This window comes from Cucumis melo, chromosome 3, assembly GCF_025177605.1.
Source record: "Cucumis melo cultivar AY chromosome 3, USDA_Cmelo_AY_1.0, whole genome shotgun sequence".
NCBI lineage: Eukaryota > Viridiplantae > Streptophyta > Magnoliopsida > Cucurbitales > Cucurbitaceae > Cucumis > Cucumis melo.
The window spans coordinates 10,573,070-10,592,119 of NC_066859.1; the positions used below are offsets into that span (position 1 = coordinate 10,573,070).

The window sequence follows — 19,050 nt, forward strand, 5'->3', positions numbered from 1 at the left end:
TCAACTACAATTTACATATTATTGAATATATGCAGTAGTATATATGTAACAAATCACAAATATAAATATGAATAAAATGTATATATTTGATAAATCACATAATAGAAGTAGATTAAACAGTGGTATATAAATGTATATATTGTTCACGAAAACTTTACTAAACAAAAATATGAATAAGTTGATCGAAACATGCCGTAATTATTGAAATATGTAATAGTATATAAATTGAGTAAGAACAGAACATGAGAAAAAAATCTGTGTATAAATTATTGAACATATGTAGTAGTGTATATGTAACAAATCGCAAAACATAAATGTATTATTCAGTAGCATATATGAAAAATCAAAATAGGAGAAACATTACTAGAATATATGCTACGAAACAAAAGAAGAAAGAACAAATTTTTGAAGGTAAAAAATATATGCTACGAAACAGAAGAAGAAAGAACAAATTTTTTAAGGGAAAAAAATATATGCTATGAAACGGAAGAATAAATAATATATGAAACAAAAAAAAAACTAACTATATCACAAGAAGCAAATCAGAAGGGAAGAAGAAAGAATAATTGTTTTTTTGTAATAGAAATCGGAGAAGAATGTCTCCCAAATATCTATTTTTTCTATTCTTTTCCCTATCTATTTTTCACTCTTTCGTTCTTTTTGGTTTTTTTTTAAATACTTTGAAAATTTTAAATGTGTGTTCATAGACATTTAAATATAGGAATTTGCAAATGTTCCTCTCTCAGCCAAATCTACTTCGCCTTAACATCTGTTCGTTCTCTTCATGAAATGAAGATGAATAAAGAACATAATCGAATTCCACACTTTTTGTCTAGTTGATATTTATTGTATTAAAAAATTTATTGATCTTATTTATGTTTTGTTGTTGAAATCATTTTTTTATGGTTATGTATTTACATTTCAAGATATTTGTGCTTCTAAAATTGAATTGTCCAAAAAACTTAATACACAAAAATAAAATTAATATTTAGCTTCAAGTAACTGAAAAATTAATAATTTCAAGATAACGTATGGTTAATTTTAAAATATATTTCTTAAAAAAAAGATTCAAAATGTGTATATTTCTTTATATATGAAATTAGTTGTAACGACCCAACTTTCCGGACTAAGCTGAGGTCACTACGCAGTACCAAGACTCGACCATAAAACACACAAGCTTATAAAAGACTGGTTAAGATTCATTAAAAACGTTTCAAAATATCATAAAAGCAGTTTCGGGCCCTATTTTTAAATCACATTCACGAGAGTTCCAAAATACAGTGCTCAACTCATCAAACAAAAAACCACAAACCAAATATTCTAACCATGACTCGATCGGACAATGAAAATAACGAGCAACAAAATACATCAGCGGAAGCATAAAGAAAACCAGACGCGTCCATATGGCCTTCACGCATCCTTCTTGCCCCTCGTCAGTCTGCCCCTCGCTGTACCCTTACCTGAAAAGATAAAGAGAAAAAAGGGTGAGTATAAGATATACCCAGTAAGGGACCCACTACTTGGCCCGTTAGGGAATAACAGTTAACTTCCTATTTAGAGGTACCCTACATAAACAGTCTAGTGGTTTCGTAGAACGCACACATCAGTCTCGTGATCCCGAAGGATACACCTATCAGTCTAGTGATCCCGAAGGATGCACATATCAGTCTAGTGATCCCGAAGGATACACATATCAGTAAGGTACACTACCCCATAGATGAAGCTAACCGTTACCCCTCAGTCCATACTAAACCGTCTACAACAGTCACACTCCGACAACGTTCATACTAACAATTTCGTCATAGGCTTCGTCAGTCAGACAGTATAGGTTTAAACAACTATATCCTCAGTTGCTATATACATATCCAATTCACACATCATTGTGACATTCTTTAGATCCAGTCAACTAGTCAAATCATAATCGTACTCTTAGTCCTTCCACAACATAACTCCATAACCAATATCCGGACAATAGACTGCCACATACCTAACATTAAGACTTTAAAGTCCACCGACATACAATTCCAGTTCACAACGTAGCCCACCAACACAACTACAATACACAGAACATCCGGGCATCGGTGTCTATCCGTAAACAACTCATTACACACGATGGCACACAAGCTACAACTAGCGATCGCGCTACCTTTAATCAGATAAGAGCATATAAGTGATATGTATTAGTCAAACATGCGTCAATTCATTCAGTACCGTTACTAACGTATAATCCCCTGTGGATTACTACGTTTCCAGCCTCGATCTGAGGTCCAGTAGTAAGAAATCCCTTACCTGAACTTGGCTATGCCCCTTGATCGAGTCCACGCTCAACGAATCCACCTAAACAAAATCACAAGGGTTTAAACGATGACACTAGTAAAAGTCATTTTTAAATGGTCCTAAGCAACATCTGTTGACTTACCCGAGTAAAGAAGAGCTATCTCCAATTAAGCCTGCTGCGGAACCCGAGAATTTGAGCGTCAACTCCCTAATACCTTCAAGGAACGAAAGGTAAGACCATGTCTTATTCCAAAATCTAAACTCCAATCGGTTATAGCAACATTAAGAAACTCACCAAAATAATCCTTATCGAAGACTCACCGTGACCCGAAGTGGAGGAAAGAAGGCTTAGGTGGTTCGGTGAACAAGGAGCTCGGCTTGGCTTAGAGGTGATCTGCTCGCGGCTTGGGTTGGTAAGTTCGCAGCTCGGCTCGACTTGGATCAGCTTGCGGCTCGACTTGGATCGCAGCTCGACTCGGCTTACGGCTCGGCTCGGTCCTCGACTCGGCTTAGCTCGCGGCTCGTGGCTTGGCTCAACTCGCGACTCGCGACTCGGCTCGGCTTAGCTCGCGGCTCACGGCTTGACTCAACTCGCGGCTCGCAGCTCGGCTCGGTTTTCAACTCAGCTCGGCTCGGCTTCACGTAGGTGCTTGTGATAACTGGAGATGTTCGAACGTTGGGGCTGGTCGACAGCTGCTCGGCCACGCGATGCAATGGAGGACGACTGGGCGTCGGCAGACACGGTCGGACGAAGGGCACACGGTGGCGACTGCTTGCGTGAGACCGCGAGGAATATCGAAAATGGGGCGGCCGCGACGGTTGTATGCTGGCGTTGTGAAACCGACGACGACGGAGACGGGTGACCACCACAGAGACAGAGACGGAGACGGAGAGTGCGCGAGCGGAAGAGAAATGGATGATGAGACAGGCGACGGCGGCTTCGTGAGGGAACTGGCGATGAAGAAGAAGAAGAAGCGGGGGGTGCCGGCGCACGTTAGGCAAAAAATTTAATACCAAAGTTTTTAAATTCCAGAAAAAAAAATTTACATAAATGATAAAATTTACCTCGAACATTTTGGGACGTTACATTAGTTCATAATGTTTAACAGTCATTTACGGTAATTTGACTAATTCATAAACATTGTTAGTATAAGACAAACAAAACACAATTTTGCATATAAACATTTATAAAAAAAGTCAAACCAAACATGAAAATATTTAGAATTTAAACTCATTTTATAAAAAAAAAATTTAAATGTATTCTTAAAAAAAAAATATTTTTTTCATAAGCAATTCAAATGTGACTTCAATTTACGTAAATAAATTAATTTAGATACACTTTAATTTCATTTGAATTTGTACTCAAAGTAAGTTTCAAATCTATCACCTCTGTTCCAAATATCACCAAAGTAGCAGAGAAAAAATTCTCACGTGAACCTTTCTTGATAAGTAGGGAAAATAAAAGGAAAATGATTAGATGAAAAATCGCCCAAATTTAATAGTAAAAAAGATACTAGCTAGCCACTTCTAGTCTATTTTACATCCATTATACTTATATTTAAAAAGAAAGGGTCTTTTTAAAAATATAAAAAAGCAGCAAAATGTTTACACTGTATAGAATAATTCCAAAAACAAAAAAAGGTTAGAGGCCCACCGTATAAAATACCGAAAATGTCCCGTCAACCACGCCGTCAATAACGCGCACGTAATATATTTGCGATCGTTTAGATATGGCTACAATTTGTACGCGATCGTTTAGATGTGATTCAATATATACGCGATCGTTTAGATATGGTTCAATATACGCGATCGTTTAGATATGACTATAATTTATACGTGATCATTTAGATATTGTTATAATTTATACACGATCGTTTAAATATGGTTCAATATATACGCGATCGTTTAGATATGGCTATAATTTATATGCGATCGTTTAGATATGGCTATAATTTATATGTGATCGTATAGATATGACTACAAGGCGATCGTTTAGATATGGCTACAAGGTGATCGTTTAGATATGGTTATAATTTATACGCGATCGTTTATATATGGTTACAATTTATACGTGATCGTTTAGATATGACTACAATTTATCTTTTTAATTCCATCGTTTAATTTTGTTAAACGATCGTTTAGATTTGGGGACCCAAATCTAAATGATTTTTCTCTTTTAAATTTGGTACACGATTTTTTTAATTCTTTTGTACATGATTGTTTAGATTTCTTTACACGATCGTTTACTTTTTTTTTATACGATCGTTTACATTTAGCTACTTCAATCCAAATGATTTTTTTTCAAGAGTTTTTTCTAGATTTTTTATACACGGTCTTTTATTTTTTTTACACGATTATTTACTTTTTTAAATGATCGTTTACATTTGGCTACTCCAATTTAAATGATTTTTTCTCAAGATTCTTTATACACAATCTTTTATTTTTTTTATACGATCATTTACATTTGGCTACTCCAAACTAAATGATTTTTTTTTCAAGATTCTTTGTCTTATACACAGTCGTTTAGATTTGGTTACCCAAATGTAAACGTGTAAAAAAAAGAAAAGAAGAAAGACGATGCAAAAATTAAACGACGTAGAAAATAATCAGAAAAGAAGAAGATGTAAATATTAAACGATGTAAAAAAGAATAAAAAAATAAGAAAAACGATTGGAAGAAATCACAAAATTAGAAGAGAAGAAAGACGATGGAAAGAAATCGCAGTGAAAAAAAAGAAATACGATGGAAAGATTTAACGACGTAAAAAAACAATTGAAAAATAAGAAAGATGATAGAAAGAAATCGCAGAAAAAAAGAAGAGGAAAAGAAGAAAGACGATGAAAGAAATCGTAGAGAAATCGCGAGGAAGAGAAGGACAAACCTGAAATATTTAAAAAATGGCTAACTTTATAGGCTTTGTTACACGAGCCGTAAATAGTTTGGTGTTTTGTTACATTTATATAAGTTTCCCTAAAAAGAAAGTATTGTATAAATAAGGGTCTTTTAAAAAATATAACAAAATAGTAGAATATTTATACTGTATATAACAATTTCAAAAACGGAAAAATCCATAGGCCCACCATAGAAAATACCAAAAATGTTCTGTCAACCATGTCATCAACAACGCGCGTATAATATATTTGGTACATGATCGTTTAGATATGGCTAAACGATTTTTTTTTAATTCTTTTGGTATATGATCGTTTAGATTTGTCTACACGATGATTTATTTTTTTACATGAATTTTTATTATTTTTACACGATCGTTTACATTTAGCTACTTCAATCTAAATGATTTTTTCCAAGATTCTTTATACACAATCTTTTAAATTTTGCTATTTTTTGTACACAGTCGTTTAGATTTTGTTACTCAAATTTAAACAATTTAAAAAAGAAAAGGAAAAGAAGATTCTTTATACACGATCTTTTAGATTTTGTTATTTTTTGTACACGGTCCTTTAGATTTGGTTACCCAAATTTAAACAATATAAATAAAGAAGAGGAAAACAAGAAAGACATGCAAAGAAATCATAGCGAAAAAAAAAGAAGAGAAAAACGATGAAAGGACAAATTTAAAATATTTAAAAAATGACTAACTTCATCAGCTTTGTTACACGGAGTACAGAAAGTTTGGTGTTTTTGTTATATTTATGAAAATTATGATCTATAATATTTAAATTCATTTAGGAGTATTTTTTTATTGATTTCTTTCCGGCCCTTTGAGGAAGAAAACTCGCATATTGATGTAACAATGACAACTTGAATTTCGTATATATATATATATATATATATATATATATATATATATATATATATATATATTAATAGGATTTCCATAATTGGATCATCCATAAATTATAGTTTTTTAATATAGTAAATGGAAGAGGATCTGGTTCTGGCTTTGCTGTTACTTCATTTTCAGCTCAATATTTTGTCCATAAAGCACCTCAATTGTTCTTCTTTATAAAGAAATATATAAAGGCAGTACATTGGCCATCATTAGCATTATAAAAAGCCTTTTATATATATATATATATATATATAATTTTTTTATAAAAGCCATGTTTCTCTCCCACTTGTGATACCCCTTTCATTTACTTGCCTCTGTGTGTATTCAAACAACAATATCTTTTGCCCTTTGATTTCCACCATTTTTCTCTTCTACTTCTTTCTCTTGTAATTATTTCCCAAACATTCCATTTTCATCTCCTTCTTTTCTTTCATTTCCTTGTTTGATGCTCTCCAAAAACTCTAATTGTTTAGCATTGTTCTCTTCTTTCAAAAATTAAGTTTTCAAATATAATCAAATAAACAAAAATATTTACGAATTATAGCCAAATTTTATATTATATATCTAGGTATCTATCAATATTTATCATAGATAAAATCTAAAATTTTACTAGCTATATAGGATAAATATTTTTAACATTTTGAAATTTACGAAAAAAAAAATTTCTAAATTTTTATTAAATCTTTTATTGTTGATATTTATGTACTTACTTTTTCGTTTAGAAATAACATAAAATTATATTTACATTTTTAAGAAGTGTTTCACCAAAAGAGTAAGGAGAATTTGGAACCGTAATAGTTTATTTTAAGTAGTTTATTGATCCCACAAGTAAAATACATATTATTTTATGTTTTATTGGCTTCTTACCTTATGAGATCCTGAGTTGGTAATTTATCTCTTTACAAAAAAAAAGAAAAAAAAGAAGAAAAAAAAAAAAAGAAAAAGGCATGCAATTAAACGTTTATTTTTAGGCTATGAACAACCTTGCCTGTGAAGTTTAAAATTTTGGCAATAGTTTTAGCCTTTGATTATAATAACAAGAGAAGAAGAAAGAGGAAAGAAAATTAAATTAATCCCACTATAGACAACACAATAATTAATTATTGTACAAATTTAAAAATTTTCCCATTGCCCAATTCTTCCCCCTTTGCTCCTTTAGCACATGTAATACAAATCTGACTTCCATCAGTGTCGAAGTTGGTTGCTTTTTGTGCCATACCTTTGTTTCCCCTTTTGAATTGTTGTGTATTGGACTATATGCTTATTGAAGAATACAACCCACAATTTTTTGTTTTCTTCAATCTTCTACATCTGTGCTACTACTGCCTCCAATATCTTCTTCTTCGACATCATCATCATCATCACCATGATCATCTTCTTCTTCTTCTTGATTTGCTTCACCATTTATTCTCTGTAAATTATTTCCCATGACTTGATTATTGGGTTGAAATGCAGGTGGCCATTGTTGTTCTGGTTCAACCATCAATGGCTCCATTTGGCTATTGATATCAAAATTCATATTACTTTTCTCTTTCTCTCTATAAAGAGCATCCAATTGGTGAAAGTAAGGACATGTCTTGGAATCTTCTGGCCTCTTCTTGTTGCTATATTTAACCTTTTTGAAATATTTGTTTATGTTTTCCCATTTCTCTTTGCATCTCTTTGAGCTTCTATTGTATCCAAGCCCTCTCATTGCTGATGAAATCTCTTCCCATAATAACCCTTTTGGCCCATTCTCTTGATACTTCATTTCCATTTCTGTCCTTAGCCTTATCAATGCTTCAACTTCACCTTTTGGCCATCTTGATGGGCTTCCTACAATAATGCTACTCATCACCTTTCCATTTGTCGTCGTCGTCGAGATTACATGGCTTCCAATAGTGGAGCTCAACTTTTCATTATTCTCGCCGTTTTGTAGTTGAGTCGTCATCGTCATCGGTAGTGGTGGTGGTACTGGCACTGGTGGAGAAGAAGGAGCTATCTTTTGTAAAAATGCGACGACTGCTGCGTCTTTGGCAGCAGCCATGGACATTTCTTGAACTAAAACTTCATGTTCTTGATTAACCCTTGTCATCTCTTTCATTCTCCATGCTTCATCTCTCAATTTTCTTTGATTCTCTATTCTCTCTAAAGCTTCTAAGAATTTTAGTTGAAGCCCTTCTTGCTTCTCTATTACTTCCTTTGTCAACCTCAAGAAGAAATCACTCCACTTTCTCTTCTTCCTCCTCCTCCTGCTACTCCGAAACGGATCTTCCTCCGATGCTGTCGATGATGACGTTGAGCTAGAAAATATCACATTGGCGGCCATGTTTGGCAAATTGGAAAGAGGGTTATTAGAGGACTTTGGTGGCAAGGAGTACTTGTTGTTTGTCGTAATGTTATTCATGGTGGATGGAACAGTAGAGTTGATTGTTTTAGGTGCTGGAGGGTTGAAAGACGGCGGTGGCGTCGTTGTAGGAAGAACTGGCGGTGGCGGTGGAGGTGAAGGGTGGCGGTGGTGAGATTGAAATAACATGTGATTTTGGTGTTGGCTAGTAGGATGATCAAAAGCCTCCAATTCATCCGAAAATCTATAAACTTTTTTGCTATTATCGGATTTCCCACTTCGAACATCTTTGGTTCTCTTGTGATATTTATAAACATTCTCAAATTTCTCTTTGCATTTCTTTGGAGTTCGATTGAATCCAAGCTCTCCTAATTTCCTGAAATTATCTCAATTCAAATTAAGAAAAATAAACCTTAATCTAAGGAAAATTAGTTACAACATATTTTTACGTCTTTTTTCTTTTTTTCTTTTTAACTCACCCCTCTTCATAATTTACAAAAACCAAGATCTCAAAAAACTATATATATATGGAAAAATAAAAAGAGAGAGAGAAGGACTTAAATTTTAAGGTTTTAACATGAAAAAGAGAGGGAAAAAAAAGAGACAACCCATGTTAGAAGATGCCATGTAGATCAAATTGGTTCACTTTAATCTTTTCCTGTCTTCTCTCGTTTTATATGAATTTACCAGGATTGGAAACAAAACATAGTGGTTCAATAATATGATTACGATGACATATAATCATATTATACACCTGTTTATCAAAAATATTAATGAAATAGTAAAATCCAAATAAAAATGGAAAAGAAAAAGTGAGGCCAAAATTCACAAAACCCAAGTTCAAGTTTAGATATTAAGAGAAATGAAAACAAATCCCAATGCAAAAATCTATCATAATTTCATACCCCCTCTTGATCCCTTCCCAAAAATTTAATATTATAATAATAATAATGAATTAGAAAAAGAAAAAAAATACCTTGAAACTTCATCCCATAATGGAGCTTTATGAGTTGCATCTCTAAAAATTGTATCCATATCAGATCTTATCTTCAACAAAGCCAGAGTTTCTTGTCTTGGCCATCGGTTCCCACCAAAATTCTTCTCACCATCTTCAAACAACAATAAAGATGACCCCTTTTCTTCTTCGCCGGAATTCGATCCGTTTGCGCTACCGCCGCCACCGCTGTCCCCAACTTCATGAGCATCTCCCGCTTCGGTCGTCACTGCTGCCTCCCCGAGGTCGACGACATCCATGGGAGCCTCTAGAGCAATTATTACAACTCACACAAGAGAAGAAAAATAGAACAAGAAGAACACACAAAAGCCACAAAAGGGGTGAAGATCAAAAAAGAGAAAATAAAAGTTTTTTTCTTTCTTTCTCTTTTTTTTTTTTTTTTTTTTTTTGGGTTGTCCAAGCTTTTATTAGGTTAGTTATTGGATGTATGAATGTAAGGGAGTTTTATACATATGGTGATTTTTTTTTTTAATTAATTGTTTATCCTTGGTGGGATATGCCTGTCATGATCAATGACCCCCCTACCTTTTTTCAAAGAAAAAAAAACATTTTGAAAATTAAAAAAAAAAATCAATGGAATTTTTTAATTTATATATGCTTAATTAGGTTATAGAATCTTAGACTTCTTTTTCCCTTTTATGGGGAGGGTTTACAGAAACCCAATCATAAGACCCACTTGGGTTTTCAAGTTTTCTTTTAAAGAAATTCTCAAAGTTAATTTATTTTGAATTTAAATCTTATTTTAATCAAAACCTTTAAAAAAATGTTATAAAAAAAAAAAAAAAAAAACTTTATTATGTCGATATTCTACCACTTGATATTGTTAAATTCAATGATCTCACACACACACCATTGTATTTATTTTAGTTGTTAGGGCGGAACTTATATATCATTTTTATATTAATTTTCTATTAATGGGTAATTGTGTATCTTTACATATATTTTCTTTTTTACTAAAATGTTGGGGGAAAATAAAAGAATTAATGTGAGAGAGAAAAAAGTTATGAAAAATTAGTTGGAAATAACATGGAAGTGGTAACAGTTATAGATAGAGACAATGGGATAACAAAACAAGTTGGGGCATTGTAGGTCAGCTTTGCTTTTTGGATACCATTGGGTAATGTTTGGCTATACTTGAACCCTAAATTACTAAATTACCCTTTACTTTTTTGTTTTATCACTTTCATCTTCTCAACTCTTTCACTGCCTCTAATATTCAAAGCTTCCAATCATTTCACAACTTGGATTCTTCTTCCCAAAATGCCCTTCATTGTTGCTTAACAAATATATTTTATATATTGAGTATTTTTTTATTCATAAAAGTGGACTTTTAATTACAAAAATAAGCATTGTGAATGAATTAAAAAATTAATCTTAAAAGTAGTTATGAAAAAGGCATTATAACAAGGCAACGCTAGGCTGGAGATGCCTTTCTCTTTGGTAACTTAATAGAGAATTTAACGCCAGCTTTATTTTTACTTTTATGTTGTTCAAATTAATGCATGTTTTCTCCAATTTTACACTTATTGTTTGTCTTTCTTTAAAATATATATATATATTGTCAAATTCCAGAAAAGAAAATTGAAAACTTTTCTATTCCTTTCTCAAAAGTTACCGATATTGATCGATAGGAAATTTGACAACGTAAATATAAAAACATTATATGTTTTCATGTAGGTATTTAGTACCATATTTATAAATTGTATTCTAATTTAAATAATTGTTTAAACTATTTCTCATATTATGTTCATGACATAAAATTAGTCTTAGCTATTAATAAATTGTTATTTATCTATTTATTAATATGTTTTATGTTTAAATTTTTTTGTATAAATATCTCTTTTTTTTTCATATTGTATCATTTATAAGATTTGTTTTCAAATATAGCAAGATATACAATGAACCAATATATTTATGAATATAACAAAATTTCACTGTGTGTTCTATCAATGATAAACAACGATAATTTTTTGATAGACTATGATCATTTATTACTGATAGACATTGATCAACTCTAATATATGCTTATCAGTATCTATGGTTGTCTTTCACTTATAGACGATAACATTTTTCAATATTTAAAAACATTTTAATAGTTTTTCATAATTTAAAACAATTACTATAATTTATAATACATATTTTAAGGAGCTTATCTCTAAGTGTTTTTTTTCTCTTTGTTTAATATTATTTTACATTTTAAAAATTAAAATTTAAGGTTTACATACAATGAAATAAAAAAAATATATTGTTTTTAAGAATTTGCACAAGTTAAATTACACAACAAAAAGAATCGAAGGTCTGCCGACGCCAAAAAAAGCATTGAAAAAAGAGACATCGTAAGAAGAACCTTTTTACGATGCCTTAAAGAAAGCGTCGGCAGTATGGAGTTTTGGCGACATCGCACAAATAACATCGACAGAGGGTGAGGCTTCTACGTCTTCGCGCGAGGAGACGTCGCGAAAAAGTTTAATTTAAATAATAATATAAACATTTCATGGCGCCATGCATGTACATGTTGTTGTTGTCCTAATTGCTGTCGACGTTACATGCGAAGTGTCGTGAGAGGCCGTCTTTTTGCCAATGTTGCTTCGACTGCGTCGGCAAAAGTTGAACATTTAAAACAATTCTGATAACCATATCACAACGCCAAATTGCATAGCGTCATGAGAGGTCGAACCTCTGCCGACGTTGTATAGGTGACGTCGCAAGATGTGTGACGTTTTGACTACTTTTGACAGGATTCTCACGAACCCATAAGTGAATGTGTTGCGAGTTGGGGATCCTATCTCGACGTCATAAGTGGAACAACAGGAGTTCCTCTATAAACCAACTTCACATTCTGTAATTCATAAAACTGAGAAGGAGAAAGCCGAGAGAAGAGAAGGCCGAGAGGGAGTTGAGAGAGGTCGAGAAGGAAAACAATCGCTGCCGCTCTTTCGTTCCTCGCCATTTGCAATCGTCGCTCTTCATAATTCCGGTAAATGGTTTATACTTTGTTTTACTTTTGTTTTAGTTAATTAGTTTTAGTATTTAGATTTCAAATTAGTTTTAGGTTTTATATTTTAAATTAGTTTTAGTATTTAGATTTTGATTTAGTTGTTAAATAACTTTTTAATAGAAGAATGGTAGTTTGGTGTAAAGTTCATGAAAGAATGTGATTTCTGTTTTAATTAGTTTGAGTATACATCAAATAATGGATGAATGTATATTGTGTGGGAGTTTGCTAATGGATGAATGTGAGTTGTTTGTCAACACATATTTACTAAAAATTAAAATTAGTAAATACATCAAAATTAGTAAATATGTGTTTGATAGACAACTGAGTGAATCTAAATGCATAAAATGGATTCTCGGATACCGATCAACAACCAACCCCTAGTTTTTTAAAATATTAGTGGAAAGTGAATAGTAAAACTCAAAACTTAAGTTTAATTTTCATAAGAAAAAAATTTGAAATATATTTAGTTAACCATGAAATTTTATTGCTAGTTTTTTATTTTTAAAATTTATATTTGTTTTATTTGAATTATCGGTCAAAATATAGAAAAGAAAGAAAGGAAAACTTAAATTTTTTTTAAAAAAAATTTAAGCTTTACTCTCTGTGTAAAAAAAACACGTTTCAAAGTTTAAAAAACATACTCTTAAACTTCCAAAGAGAGTTTAAAATTATTATTATCATTAGTTTTAAATAAAAATTATTGGTATTTCGTGTCAAAAATACTTGCGAACTTTCAAAAGTTTAGAAATAATTTTAATTAAAGTGTGCAATTTTATTTATTAAGTTTATGAGTATATTTTTAAAAAAAAAATTGAATGTTCACAGGTAGTTTTGACACAAAACACTAAGGATTCCATTCCAAACTAAAGTAAGAATACTTTGAACTCATTTTGAAAGTTTAAGGGTATTTCTAAATTTTTTATACTTCATAAGCATTTTTTAAGCAAAGTCTAAAGTTCATGAACATTTTTTATAATTTATTAAAATAAAAATAAGCTTTATTTATTTATTTATTTTGGTTTTTAAAAATTGATTTGGTTTTTTAAAAATATTATTGGTAAAAAATAGATAATATCACATAAGTACTACGTGAGAATAGAGTTCGTAAGCTTCAATTTTAAAAATAAAACAATAGATGTTTATCTAAATTAAAAAATAATTTGTTAAAAAAAATCATGTTGAAAAAAATGAGTTAATAAAATGTTAGAAGATTTGTGGGCCGATTTTGTTATATTAGTTTAGTATTTTCCTTGTGAAAGACATGGCAAAAAGCTTTATATGTGAAGAATATTCTGCATTAAAAAGATATTATTTAGAGCTGCTATGTAAAAGATATTTCTTCAATTAGAAGATATGCTTTTATATTATTTGAAGGAGAAGTTTTTGGCATCCAAGATTTGATTTTCTATTTAAAATTGAATTTTGAATGGCGAGGATTGTCGGATTTCTAGTGTTGTTGTGTGCCCGCTTAGAGCTGAAGATGGATGAAAAAACCTATGTGATGCAATAAACCAAGGGCGTAAGACTTTGAGTTCGTGTAAATTTTTATTGCTGTTTAGTTTCTGGTGAAGAAAAGTTTCGATGGCCTAATTACAAAGATCAAGCTTATGTTGCATGAAGAAATAAAAGAATCTTACTTCACGTTTTGATGATAAACGTGATTTAGGAGGAGATTCTCAATTACACTACCATAATCTCTTGATTGACGAAAAACATGATTGAGGAGGAGATTTTTGTTTATCTAATTCATCTTTGAAATAGATTGGTGATAGATTTACTTGTAGTAAAGTTGTCTCACTTAAAGTATTGAGTGAAGAATAGGCACTAGTAGAAAAAGGGCCTACAATGACAGTTAAATGTTGTCATTAAAGGTTTTCATGACAGTTTTTTGCAGTTATTGATGCGGCAGTCATGGAAAGTATTTTATGACAGTTGTATAAATCTGTCACAGAATGTGGTTTCCATGACATATAATAACTGCCACGAATGAAATATTTTATGACAGATTATAACTGTCATTATTTAGTTACGATGACAGTTAATAACTATCACAGTTTATGTTTTATGACAGAGTATAATTGTCATTATTTAGTTTCGATGACAGTTAATAACTGTCATTATTTATATTTTATGACAGCTTATAACTGTCATAGTTTACATTTTATGACGGAGGATAACTGTCATTGTTAATATTCTATGCTTATGACCTAGGTGTTTTAAACTATGTACTTATAATCATAAGATTGTACTTATGAATCACATAACAAAGAAATAAAATCTTTGATCTCGAGTCAAGGACCTTCTAGACATAAATGCTATTTCTTCAAACTGGGTTAACAATGTTTTGTGTTCCTACAGTCTTTACTTATCGTTCTGTTAGCTGTATCTTTTGCTGTTAACTGAGGGATCTTCTCAAATATTGATGTTGACACCTTCATTGTTTTATCATAAAATAATTTGACTTAGCTAGCATAAACAATTAATTAAAACCAACTTTCAGAAAAAATGAATCTTGAGTTGTCTAATGGCTAATCTTACTACTTTGTATGAAAAACTCTGGTTACTACCTTCTACTATTCTCATCGGTCAACCTTCAACAATTGTTTCTGCCTACTGTCGCTGGCCAACAACAAACCACCATCTCTCCACCGATCATCACTGATGAACCTCCAGCCACCGTTTTCTATGAGACCGCTAACAACCAATTTTTGTCTACCGTTTCTCCCACGATTACTTTCGACAAATCTCTAGCGGTCGCTTTCCAACAACTATCACTAATCAAACTTTAGGTGAGTGTTGTTTGCGATTGTCAAAGGCTAACCTTCGACCACTATCGATAGTCCCTAGTGAACATCTTGTCACTTTTTTTTGGCTATGTTTTTTGTTGACCATTGACTATCAACTTCTCTCTACTATTTTTCGACAACATGCCACCATTGTTGATCAACTTTCAATGAACGTTTCTCGATGTCTGCCACCTGCCAACTTTTGACGACCGTTTTTCGACGATTGCTTTTGACAACCTATAAATATATTTAAAAGTTCCTTTTCTTTTTCTAATTTTATTTCTCAAGTCTTATAACTCATTTACAAATTTAGTTCTAGATTAAGTATCTTAAATTCACATTTCCAAAATATTCAAATCTTCTTCTTAAGTTGAATTATCTCAATTGAAGCTTTAAAAACTAATAGTTTCTCGGTTAATTAAATAACTTTACCCAGAAATCTTGGGATGTTACATGTTGTCGACCAACTTTTGAAAACGTTTTTCGATGACAGTTTTCTGGTGATTGTTGTAGGAGAACCTCCAATAATCATTTTTTAACAACTATTTTTATTGATCATTGACAATTAATAACATTGGTCTACTAGTTTTTTAGTAGCCACTGTCCGTCGACCTTCGGCAATTACTTTTTGACGATCGTTCCATGCCAACTTTCAACAACCTTTTCGATGATCGTGTTCGACCAACATCTTATCGTCCTTTTCTGATGAATATCATTGGCTAACCTTTGGTCACTGTTTTTTGGTGACTATTGTTGGCCAAGTTTTCTTTAACGTTTCTTTGACAATTGTCGTTTTCTGTCTCCAACCACTATCTCTAGTAGTAATTGACGACCAACTTTTAGAACTATTTTTTTTTTGTTACTGCTGTTGGCCAACCTCTAATGACCACTACCGACAACCTCTTATCAATACACAATGGATAAATTTTTTATTGTAATTTAAAATGAGGCGCTTGCAAAAATTGCAAAAAAAAATTTATGATAATAGGACTCATGTCACTACATTTGCTAAATTCCAAAAGTAGCAAATTTAAAAGTAGATAACCCTCTGATAGCCCTTCGATATCCCTCTTATAGTCGTTTGATATTATTAATTACTGGTCATATTTACCATATTAAAATTAATAAAAAACATTTTTAATATGTTATAAATAGAAAAAAAATTTAAACACTTTTATCAAAATAAAAAGTTGTCCAAAAAACCACTTTCATGTATATAAAAAAATCACTTTAAAAAAATTTGAGGTGATCAGTGACTTTTCATGTGTATTTTTGAAAAATGGGATTGAAAAATAATTCATTTTAAAGAAAACATTCAAAATCAAAATTTGAGAAAATAGATCTTTGTTATATAAACACTTATAAAAAGATTTAACCAAACATGTAAGTGTTAAATTTTAAACTCATTTTAAAGAAAATGTTTAAAAGAAAATTATTCTTGAGAAACATTTTTCCATAAATAATTCAAACACACTCTTAATGTTATTTTGGATTGGTTTACAAAAAAAGTGTTTTTCGAAGAGTCCTTTTTTGTTAAATATTTTTTAATAAAAAATATTAAAAATATATTTCAATAGTATTTTTGAATAATTGTCGAACACCCTATTTTTTTAAAAATGACATATTTTTTAAAATCAAACGCTTCAAAATGTATCCTAAACACATTCTTAGAGAATGGAGTCCAAATTTTTACGGTTGATTTTGAAAATATTATATTTTTTATAATATTAAAAAAATTGTCAAAATAGAACATTTGACAAAATATTTATGCTTCATAAAAAAAATAGTGTAATAAATTTTCTTGGTTTTATGTTTCGAGTGTAAATGTTCCTCAATTTTTTTTTATTTTTTAAAAAATCCCTATTAAAGTTATATAAAATCTCACATTTAAATTAAAATTTAGAGGAAAGTAAAGTTTTAAAATAAGGATCTTTTAAAAAATATAACAAAATAGTAAAATATTTAAACTGTATAGAACTATTCCGAAAATGTAAAAAGATCAGAAACCCACAATGAAAAATACCAAAAATGTCCCATCAACCATGTCGTCAACAACGAGCGAAATATATTTGGTACACGATCGTTTAGATTTGGCTATTGTTTGGTACACGTTTAGATTTGGCTATCCAAATCTAAACGATTTTTTTTTTTCAAAATGTGGTACACTATTGTTTAGATTTGGCTAAATTAATTTTTTCAAGATTCTTTTGGTACACGATCATTTAGATATTTTTACACGATTGTTTATTTTTTCAAGATTCTTTGGTACACGATCATTTAGATTTAGCTAAACGATTTTTTTTAAATTCTTTTAATTCACATCGTTTATTTTGTTTTACACAATCATTTAGAGTTGGCTACTCCAATCTAAAAGATTTTTTTTCAAGATTTTTTATAAAAAATTTTTTAAATTTGGTTACCCTAATCTAAACGACGTAAAAAAAGAAGAGGAAAAAAGAAAGACACTGGAAAAAAATGGCAGCGAAAAAAAGAAGAGAAAAAGAAGAAAGACGATAGAAAGAAATCAGATTTAGTTACTCAAATCTAAACGACGTAATAAAAAACGAAAAGAAGAAAGACAATAGAAAGAAATTGCAACATAAATAAATTAGAACGAGAGAAAGAAATCACAGCGAAGAGGAGAAGAAAAACAGAAGGACAAACCTGAAATATTTAAAAAATGACTAATTTTATGGACTTTGTTATCCGAACAATGAATATTTTAGTAGTTGGATATATTTATGAAAATTTTTCTTTAAAATATTTATTATTTTTAATCATAGAAAAAAATTGTGAAAATTTTGAGCAATGTAAATATAAAAGGGTCAAAAAAACATGAGAAGAAAAAAAAATATTATGGGACAATGATGGGATGGAAAATAAGGTTTGGGGCTAGACTAAGGAATAAAATGTTTATTTCGATATCAAAAATTAAATTAAAAAAGAAAAGGAAAGAAAAGAAAAAAAGAAAAAAAAGAAAAAAAAAAAAAACACAGTATGTATTAAATTAGGACATGATTTTATTATTATGGTAGAGAAATGGTAGTCCCTAGAAATGGTCGGTACTAATATTAAATATTAAATATTAAAATGATGTAAGTGGTGGGATGATGTTGTTTGAACATACAGGTCGAATTGTTTGGCCAAGCAAAATTTAATTAAATAGCGACCAATTTAGTTAGGTTGTGACCTACCATAATTAATGCCCATTGCCAATTTTAATGTCATAAATATGTATCTATTATTTCATTTCTTTTCTTTCCCCCCCCCCCCCCCCCCCCCCAATTTTAATCAATTATATAGTGTATGAGACTTTTCATCACTACATTTATCTTACTAAATATTTTTTCTTCCTTAGAATTTAAATTTTAGAACAATAGAATGGTAAATACTAAATACAATTTTATATATATAGATGTTTGATTTTATGACTATTTTGGATTTTTATTTGGATGAGTTTAAGTATTTTTATGTTAAAATTGGTTCAACAAGGTTGTGCCATTTTGATATTAAACTTGGTTGCTTTCTATTAATTGATTTTTAATAAAAATCATTTAGAAATGATACTAATTTTATCAATTATTCTATTGTATGTTAGTTTCCATTTAGATTGGATTGCCGTAGCTGTTAGGATTAATTGTGAGCAATTGTGATTTCAAACAATAAACCAACAATAAAATAATTTAAGATGCTTGGTATATATTCTAAATAGGTGTTATTTAGTTATTTTGGGTAAAGTATACAACTAAATTTTATACGATATAATAAGTGTTATCACTTATATAATTTAAAATTTTACTATTTTTTTAAATACTTTTAATTGATTTGTTATTTACGATACTTCTTCTACAAATGATT

General features: G+C 30.6%; 1 protein-coding gene across 1 annotated transcript; it reads right to left on the reverse strand.

Annotated features, from left to right (window-relative positions):
* Nucleotides 1-7,011: 7,011 nt before the first annotated feature.
* LOC103488689 (trihelix transcription factor DF1-like) lies at nucleotides 7,012-9,821 on the reverse strand. Its single transcript, XM_008447540.3, has 2 exons — nucleotides 9,370-9,821; nucleotides 7,012-8,769 (listed from the first exon to the last, which is right to left on the reverse strand). The coding sequence occupies exons 1-2, from the start codon at nucleotides 9,645-9,647 to the stop codon at nucleotides 7,365-7,367; spliced, it is 1,683 nt and encodes a 560-aa protein (XP_008445762.2). The 5' UTR covers nucleotides 9,648-9,821; the 3' UTR covers nucleotides 7,012-7,364.
* Between the last annotated feature and the right edge of the window lie 9,229 nt (nucleotides 9,822-19,050).